Raw genomic sequence first — 10,064 nt, forward strand, 5'->3', positions numbered from 1 at the left:
CCCAATGACACACTCATTCCCCCTCTCTTGGTAGGGAATCCCATAACCTGACTGCCCTTACAGTAAAGAGCCCCTTCCTATGCTGATGGTGAGATCTCCTTTCCTCCCCACCCCCAATGAATCACTCATCCCGGTAGGAAATCCCATAACCTGATGGCCCTTAATTAAACCTATCCTAACTGCACCTCCTATTTAAACATGTACCCTAACTAATCATTTATATAATGACAATCACCTTTCCACCCCTTACACGCAACCAAAATCTGGTAGGGGATTGAACAGATACCGTGCTATTAAGTCCGTCACTCAGTCACATGAACTAATAGATGCATTCTCTCCCGACAGGCCTGCATTGGACCCTAACTTGGTGCCTAATGCCAGTGATATATAATAAGTTTGATTTAGCAAAGTGAGCAAAGATCTTATTAAGTTGTGCCTGGGTATGGCCAGCATTGAACAATAGCTAAACTCTTAAGATACGGTTCTGCCAAAAGGAAACAGAGATTAGCTAAGAGGATAGGAATTGGCAGAACCCTATCAGCAGAACTGGAATCCTCTCTCCTTTCCCAGCTGTAGCAGTGAGAGCCAGAATGACAGCACATTAGGCGCAATAACAATATTATCTGGCTCCTTGTCTCATGTTTTTATGTGCTTAGAATTCCCACATCTCATTTAAAGCCACAGAAATCATCTCCTTTGGTTTAGTAATCAATACCTGGTGCTCCCTCTGGTCTCCGAGTGGTAGGATGTGTCCACAGTTTTACCGCAATTTCCTTCGTTCTAAATGCCAAAAAACAAAAATGATTCTGCATACAAAACATATATGACATAAGCCAGGGGGACCTGGAACAGACTGCCAGTGCATTCCCACCCCATGCAATATGGGCAATTATCTCGTTAGCTTGGAAGTCAGTAATGAGGTGGTGTGAGGAGGGGGAATATGGATGAGAAGATACTTTTGTTTATAAGGGCCATTTGTAGCAAGACAGGCTGAGCAAAGATCTGATTTATGCTATTATTATGCTATTATTTCTATATTTTACATATGGGAGATGAAGACCCAACTGAAAAGGCCAAGTGCCCCCCATTGCATTCAATGCCACATGTTAGTAAATTTAGCCTAATATATAAGTAGATAATAGATATTTTAAAAAACTATATATTAGGCATTTAAAATATTGTGGTGTGGAATGAACTAGGAGACGTGACACATGACACAAGAGAAAACACGCCAGGGTGACACATAGCATAACACGTGGCAGGGAGTTGGCTGATCCAACAAGACCATAATTGCAATAATTTAATCTTCAATAACATCCTAGGACTGTTGTGGGGGCAACCACATTTTAGGTGAGTAAAACCTGACTTTATTATAAGCAAGTGACACAAATATCTGCCTGGCTACTAGTGCTACCAAGTGGAAATATCTGGAAGTGCGCCATCCAAGCTGTCCACCATCAGAGCCTGACAACCAAGCTTGAGTCATATTTGGGGCAAATAATAACAGAGCAGACTAAAAGTGATATGGAACTGCCCTTCAAGAAACAAATAATTGGTATAATTTTATCCTATTAATTGCATACATTCTGTCTTAGAAGTAGGGAAAGCTCTTCTGTGCTATATATCTTCTTTCCCATGGCATTACTAAGAAAATGGATCCCTAATTGTCAAAGAAAATTTAAACTACAGCTTTTATTATAATCAGGGACCTTCTTGCAAACTCGACCCGCACGTGAATTATTTCTTTCACTTTAAACCACTAAAGAATGAGTGTTTATCTAACAATCCAGAATTATCCGCTATGCTATCGTGTTTCTAAAATCTAATCTCTTTACTAAAGGGCACTACAATAAACAAAAAGCAATAGTGTTTATTTTCAAGTATTATACAGCCTTATTTGCCAAACCTGAAAAGCAGCGAGCGCCTAAAAATCACAGTAGATAAAGCAAAATCCCAAAGTGAACAGCAGCATCGCTTCAGTGTTTCTGAAACTGGAAAACTAGCATAAAGCCAGGCCAGCTTGAAAGAACAAGACATGGAAGCAGAATTTGGGAATGAACAGAAACATCTTATAAAATTGTACCCACATACACAAATGGAATGGTGCAACAATGGAGTAGGTGGGACATAGACATTTACAGCACAGCCTGAAACAATAATCACATAAACAGAATTCAAAATACTCATAGTAACTAATGTTACATCCAGCCCCCCACTGTTAATACCCCAATCTGGAGCCAGAAGCAAGATGTTAGCCCTAGATTGTAAGATTATATATATATAATCACTATAATAAACATTTGATAGGGGTGATGCATGATAAGGTTAAGATTCAGCCAAATGGTGGCCCAACATTCTTTATTTGCCTCTGTGGCCACGGACCCGTGCAGGAGTCTGTATGTACATACACACACACACACATCACATTATTTTGTATATAGTATATTGAATGCCCAGAACATTCCTTTTCTGCATGTACCTTTAGCTGAAAGCTAAAGCCATTAAAGGGATTGCTCACCTTGAAATTAACTTTTTATATAACGTAGACATTAATATTCTGAGACTATTTGCAACTGGTTTTAATTATTAATAGTTTTTCCGTTATTTAGCTTTTTTTTGATCGGCGCTCTCCAGTTTGGAATTTTAGCAGCTATCTGGTTGCTAGGGTCTTGTTTACCGTATCAACCAGAATGGAATATGAATAGAAGAGAGATTAAATAGAAAGATAAGGAATACAAAGTAACAATAAAATTACAATTGTAGCCTCACAGAGCAAGTTGACTTTTTGGCTGCCGGGGGCAGTGACCCCCATGTGAAAGCTGGAAAGATGTAATAATTCAATAATAATAATGAAGACCAATTGCAAAGTTGCTAGTAATAGGACATTCTATAAAATTCTAGTTAATGTAAAGGTGAATGCAAAGACAATGGATTCTGCCCATTTGGAAAGAGTCAAAATGCTACTTTACAAGACTGCAGTATGTAACTGTTTCTACTCACTGTTGACTCTGAAGCTTATTCTAATATTTCAGTATCTTTCCTCTCTACCTGCACAGTGAGACCTGGCCTCAATTGTTTCACCTAACAAAGCCACCACTCTGCACACGGGTTTCTGTAAAAATCCAAAAAAGGTTTTTTTTAGTCATGTTTATATATTACAGAGCCAATATCTCTTGCAGCATTCAACATAGAAAAACAGGCAGAATCAAGTAAAAGTCGTAAGGCAGTATAACGACACAATGTACAAAGCTGGTCTTGCCTCCTTCCGTTATGTCCTTTGCTTAAAGTTACGCATGTGCGATGCGATAGAAGATGAAATCTCTGCATTCCTTTTGTTTTGCCCATAATAATCCACAAAGGATCCATCTGGTGCAAGCAGATACATGATAATAGTGTGGTCTACCTGTTGGGAAAAGGTGCAATTAATTCAACCGAACTCATTTACTTCTTTGTCTGAGGCCTAGGGTGACACAAGATCACGATTCCCCTTGTTTATTTTGGTCATAAAGTCCATTTAAAATTTACAATGTACTTATAATTTACTTACTATATAGTCATTATCTTCATCTTTTGGTCCTGAGCTGAAATAGACCCTATAAGCTTTGGCCACTTTCTCAATTTGTTCAGAGGAACCAGTTAATCCAATCAGTTTGGGAGAAAATTCTAGTAAAGAAAAAATGGTAACTGTAGCACATCATTTTCACAAGACATGGGCAGAACCCAAGAAAGCGGTAAAAATGACAGTGTTGGGTCCCGAAAAAATCTTACCTTTAACATAGTTGGCGACTGCATCTTTGCTATCACGTTCAGGGTCAATAGTGATGAAAAGTGGAGTTAAATTTGGGAGTGTTGGTATTTTATCTTAAGAAGTAAAAAAATAAATATATAAATGATTAATATATAGAAACATGAGTTTCTACCCGACACTACACTGTAAGTTTATACAACTACAGCCAATAAGCGATACATAGACCTAAGCTGGCCATATGTGTACAGATAAAAACCCAGTTTTGCATGATTTTCGGACCATGTGTGGGCTCAGAATTATCGTCCTCATAATTTCCGGACAATTGCGATTGGTCGTTTATTCGATAGGCCAGGTTAGAAAATTTTCGTTGGATAACGATAAAATCTGATGTGTATATATGTATGTATATATAGTATGATATTGTATGTGACAATATCCTTGGGGACCTACAATGGGAGTCACTTTCATACGGTCGTTGTCTGCCAACTACTTCATGTCCAGAACATCCTCCCATTTGTTATTTTAGGGCTTTATCCTACAATTTCAGTGAATGTTACTTTTAGATCATTGCATTCGATATGCGAACGTTCGTCGGAAGAAGACTAAAATCTGAAAGTATATGGCCAGCTTTAAGCAATTAACAGATGGTTTGTGTTTATTCATTTCTATCCACTAGTTCACAAAAATACTTAAACTCACACTTGTATATAAAACCTGATTTTAAAGGACATGTTAACCCCACACCGTATCACCCGACAGTGTCTGAACGAGGAGATCCAGGGTCCCAATAATTGGCAGGATCCTACAAACAGCCTCTTTGAAATCTTTCAATACCTGCCACTCTGGTTGTCCAGAGGTTAATAGTAAGACTGCAGCAACCCCTTAATCACTCAGATTTCCTTCTCTTCCTGTAACCCACTCGGCCCCCTCTCTCGGGAATTTGCTTTGGCTGTTGGCTAGTGAGCATGCTCAGTTGTTCTAAGCTCAGATTACTAAACACGCCCTCTAGTCTAGCAGCCAGTGAAGAGATGGCATTGCTGGTTACCAAAGAAACTCAGCTCTAGCTGTCTGCTTCAATTTTTTTCTCCTAACTTTCTCTCCGGAGCTCAGCTCAAACAAAGCAGAACTTTTATCAGACAGTTGTGCCTGTGTGAGCCTGTATTCTTGATGAAATATATGCTAAATAAGGGCCTGTGTGTGTGTATGCTGTTTGAAGATTTATATGTATCTGATTATGTAGAGGAAAAATGGCCACCGGGTAAAGGCTGCTACTTGCTTTAGGAAAATGTGATGGTGCTAGCAAACGGAGCAGATATATGCAGTACAAATAATGCCATTTGGGTGGGGGAAACATGTCTAACTGATATACATTGACGGCAAATGTAGACTTTACATGTCCTTTAAGTTAACCACACCTAACCAGGATATATCAGTTGGTAAACAGAGGACTTAATTATAAAGTTATATTTACATGAAACAAGAATTGTTAGTTTGACTGAATACACACAAAGGGTGAAACAACAGGTTATATTATTACCAATCTCATCTACCACCAGAATCATTTTTTCAATTTCTTCAGGACAAATGTCCGGACAGTGTGTGAATCCGAAGTAAAGCAGGACCCATTGGCCGAGATAATCTTTGTCTGTTTTGGGTTGCCCGTTGTGATCAATTAAAGAGAATGGTCCACCCAGCAATGGCTTCCCCAGGGAACGTTTCCTTTCTTGCTCTAGCTCTACAAAAGAAATGTTTCATGACAAAATTAGAGCCAGTGATCCGTGCCCAGTTGCATTAGTAAACATTTGGACACAACAGATAAGCTATTGATAAACAGCTGAATGGGGGTGACAAGACACATATATTTATTTCAAAGGTCCACTTTCAAAAATATCACTTCCTTTATTAGATATAAAAAGAAACAACACACACGTATACAATAAACATTTTTAATATCTGTCCTAAGACAACCTGACAAACACCACCAGGAAGGCTCATTGGGTAGTTTTACAGAGCACCCATTTCCATATTTGCCCTAGGGCCTATACTCACCTGTTGCCCACAACATAGCATCAATTTGGGAAGGAATACAGGTACCACTGTTGTTTTAGTTGTTCTGTTAAGCTTTATTGTAGAATTAAAAAAAAATTAAAAACAACCTTGTATGTAAATACTTGAATTTCAGTACACTTCTAGATCTTACCAAACAAATGGATCTGGGACACGCGTGCAAAGCCATATTGGGCTGATCTGATCATGTGGCCCTGGGGCCAACAATTGGATCATGCATTGGGGCCTACAGAGATTAAACTGCATCAATGCACCTATGTGGTACTCATTCAATGGCATTTTCAAAGGTTCCCTATAGATACCTGGTTGAATTTGCCAGATATTGGTCAGACGGCCCATCAGTGGGCCCCATACATGGACAAAGAAGCTGCTAAAAAGGATTGAGTCAGCAGCTTTTATTGGCCTGCTTAAAGAGCAAGGAAAGGCTTCTACTATAGATCTTAATATATCGTAGAGCCCCCTTGCCAGTAGCAGATAGCCAACTTTATTTTTAAAAATAATCCTCCCTTCTCCCAAAATGTGCCTTCCTTTCCTCTTTTTGCACTCTGTCGTGGCCGCCATGTTGGATTTCCCCCCAGCATCATCCCTGCGGCGACCAAACACCCCCCCGGTGACCTAACACCCCAAACCCGCTCGCAGTGCCCCACCCCGCAGCGCTTGCCTGGGCTTCCCTGCTTTTTCTGTGCTTCTGTGTCCTCTGCGTCTGTGTGCACGCTCACAGGGGCCTGGGTAGGGAGAGGAGGGGAGCGTGTCAGCAATGCGCATGCGCCGCCTACAGTGTCCCGGTCGTAGGGTCTGAGCAGGAGTGATGCATTATGGGAATCCTTTACCCAGCTCAGCATTTTTTCTTCCCGTTTGGCTTCAGATCTTCTGAACAGGTGAAATATGGGGAGACTTAAGGGCACTATTGAGACAACTGAAGGTATGCCTGCAGCTTGGGATTAACTCTTTATTAGCCTTTCCTTCTCCTTTACGTGAGGTTAACATTAATATACATTAGACAGTCTGGCTATGGGAAAAGTGATAGGATGAAAAACTTACTGTCCTCTTTCTCCTTTTTGAGATATTTCATTCCAGCCATTAAAGCTCCCCCCAAGGCAACAGTAAGTGCCAGAGATTTCCAGGAGACAGGCTACTGGGAGAAAAATCAGAGGAGCTTATCAATGGAAAATACCCAGGACAGACACATCTTATTCACATTCTTATTACTATTATTTTGCACACGTTCTTTGCTTTCTAAGAAATCCTTACATTCTGTTTTTATATTCCTTTGTATTTCTTTTATATTGCCGACACATTTATTTTTTAATCTTTAATGTCCCCCCAAAAAATAAACCTAAGTATACACATTTACCAAAATATGGATCTCTTCTCCTTACCCCTGGTTTGGATGGTCCTGTCTTTTTCCCAGGTGGAGGAGGTGGAAGTGTACTGAGCAGCCGAATATTCCTAGAATTCCTACAGCAAACTGCACACAGGTAACTGCCAGTCTAGGTTAAAGAATAAGTTGTAATCAGTGGCCAGAATACTGAATTATCCATAGTGGACTGACCATGAGAGTAATATTTTGAGATATTTTGCAATTGGTCTTCATTTTTTTATTATTTGTAGTTTTTTAGATATTTCACTTTTTGTTAAGCAGCTTTGCAGTTTGGGGTTTCAGCAGCTATCTTGTTGCTAGGGTCCAAGTTACCTTAGCAACCAGGTAGTGGTTTGAATGAGAGGATGGAAAATGAATAGGAGAGGACCTGAGTAGAAAAACAAGTTATAAAAAGTAACAATAAAACTGGAGCCTCACAGAGCAATAGTTTTTTTTTGGCTGCCGGGGTCAGTGAGATTAAAAACTACGAGAATGAATGAAGACCAACTGAAAAGTTAACAGCCCCTTTAAGTTTATAATAATTTGTTTATAAGCTAGAGTTCTGCAGTCTGTAATAAGTGTATTATGGCTTAAGCACCATATAGGAGGATAATGTCCAAGCTAATACACAATATATCTATATATATATACTGTATGTGCAGGTATAAGGCAGGGGTGCCAGCAGTGTCACATTCAGTTTTACGGTTCTGTATGAAGTGTAGCACTGCCTGTGACTCAGCAGAAAGGGAGAATGCAGAAAAGAAACATGTCCTCCTGCTGCTGCTAATCAAGGGCAACAAGGGCAAGTAGCACAGAGCCTGGGAACCCCCACTATATGGGATTATTGGACTCTCCTTTTAAGCTAATGATAACAATATAGGGCTTAGTTATATTTCCTATTGCAATGGGCAAGTACCAATCCCCTTACAGGTACAGCAGCTGGGGTGGGTGCACATACAAACAAACAATGCCAGTCAGTCATACAAACTGTCAGTCAGTCATACAAACAATGTCAGTCAGTCATACAAACAATGCCAGTCAGTCATACAAACTGTCAGTCAGTCATACAAACAATGTCAGTCAGTCATACAAACTGTCAGTCAGTCATACAAACAATGTCAGTCAGTCATACAAACAATGCCAGTCAGTCATACAAACTGTCAGTCAGTCATACAAACAATGTCAGTCAGTCATACAAACTGTCAGTCAGTCGTACAAACTGTCAGTCGTACAAACTGTCAGTCAGTCATACAAACAATGTCAGTCAGTCATACAAACAATGTCAGTCAGTCGTACAAACTGTCAGTCAGTCGTACAAACTGTCAGTCAGTCATACAAACTGTCAGTCATACAAACTGTCAGTCATACAAACAATGTCAGTCAGTCATACAAACTGTCAGTCAGTCATACAAACTGTCAGTCAGTCATACAAACTGTCAGTCAGTCATACAAACTGTCAGTCATACAAACAATGTCAGTCAGTCATACAAACAATGCCAGTCAGTCATACAAACTGTCAGTCAGTCATACAAACTGTCAGTCATACAAACAAACTGTCAGTCATACAAACAAACTGTCAGTCATACAAACTATGTCAGTCAGTCATACAAACTGTCAGTCATACAAACAAACTGTCAGTCATACAAACAATGTCAGTCAGTCATACAAACTATGTCAGTCAGTCATACAAACAAACTATGTCAGTCAGTCATACAAACTGTCAGTCATACAAACAATGTCAGTCAGTCATACAAACAAACTATGTCAGTCAGTCATACAAACTGTCAGTCATACAAACAAACTGTCAGTCATACAAACAATGTCAGTCAGTCATACAAACTGTCAGTCATACAAACTGTCAGTCAGCCATACAAACTGTCAGTCAGTCATACAAACTGTCAGTCATACAAACAAACTGTCAGTCATACAAACAAACTGTCAGTCATACAAACTGTCAGTCATACAAACAAACTGTCAGTCATACAAACTATGTCAGTCAGTCATACAAACTGTCAGTCAGTCATACAAACTGTCAGTCAGTCATACATACAAACTATGTCAGTCAGTCATACAAACTGTCAGTCAGTCATATAAACAAACTGTCAGTCATACAAACAATGTCAGTCAGTCATACAAACAATGTCAGTCATACAAACTGTCAGTCATATAAACAAACTGTCAGTCAGTCATACAAAGTCTCTGTCAGTCAGTCAGTCAGTCAGACTTTGTCGGTGAGGTAGTACATGTACATCCCAGTCAGTGTGTTCCTGTGAGTGAAACCCTCACACCCACTCTCCCCTCACACCCACTCACCCCCACTCCCACCCACTCCCCACACGTACCCCGTTTCGGGCCGGAGCCGCCAATCCCCAGAGCGCTGCCCCTCTGGCAGAGCCCATTCCCACCCTCCCGTACAGCCCTATGAGCGCCGCCATCTTCCTGAGGTAAATGTCAGTACACACGTTCCCTGTGGAGAATTCGAAGTCACGGCAACGTGTGACGTCACCGAGGGGGCGTATCCAAACCTGCAAAAGTCCGTCAGTCATCCTGTGCCGTAAAGGAGGCGGGGCTACTGGCGCACATGCGCAAACGTGCTTACGATTGCCGGGACGTACCTGGCTAATGTACTGCCCGTGTTATGAAGGAAACCCGCCTAGTATTTATGGGGTTTGTGTGCAGGTTCTGGGGCATTCCTGTTTATTTTACATATTTTTATTTCAGTTCTCACATTTAGTATTTCTCGCATCAATTCTTCTCAGAATTCATAAGGTTCCCATACTATAACCGTGGCGGAACTATAAGGTACAAACCCGCCAAGGTACACTTTGGGGCTATTTTTTGGAGCCTTGGCGGGTTTATAGAGTGAAACTAGCCAAAGTTTTTTCCCCC

General features: G+C 40.4%; 1 protein-coding gene across 2 annotated transcripts; it reads right to left on the reverse strand.

The window, feature by feature from the left end:
- Nucleotides 1–3,109: 3,109 nt before the first annotated feature.
- Nucleotides 3,110–9,765, reverse strand: sco1 (synthesis of cytochrome C oxidase 1). Of its 2 annotated transcripts, none has more exons than XM_031894363.1 (7): nt 9,701–9,765; nt 7,195–7,305; nt 6,857–6,947; nt 5,286–5,483; nt 3,769–3,861; nt 3,548–3,663; nt 3,110–3,403 (listed from the first exon to the last, which is right to left on the reverse strand). In XM_031894363.1, the coding sequence occupies exons 1-7, from the start codon at nt 9,719–9,721 to the stop codon at nt 3,269–3,271; spliced, it is 765 nt and encodes a 254-aa protein (XP_031750223.1). In that variant the 5' UTR covers nt 9,722–9,765; the 3' UTR covers nt 3,110–3,268. The 2 variants fall into 2 exon arrangements, with proteins under 2 accessions (XP_031750223.1, XP_031750222.1); XM_031894362.1 differs by lacking the exon at nt 9,701–9,765 and adding an exon at nt 9,518–9,631.
- Nucleotides 9,766–10,064: the final 299 nt, after the last annotated feature.

The sequence above is a fragment of the Xenopus tropicalis genome, chromosome 10, assembly GCF_000004195.4.
Source record: "Xenopus tropicalis strain Nigerian chromosome 10, UCB_Xtro_10.0, whole genome shotgun sequence".
In the NCBI taxonomy this organism is placed as follows: Eukaryota; Metazoa; Chordata; class Amphibia; order Anura; family Pipidae; genus Xenopus; species Xenopus tropicalis.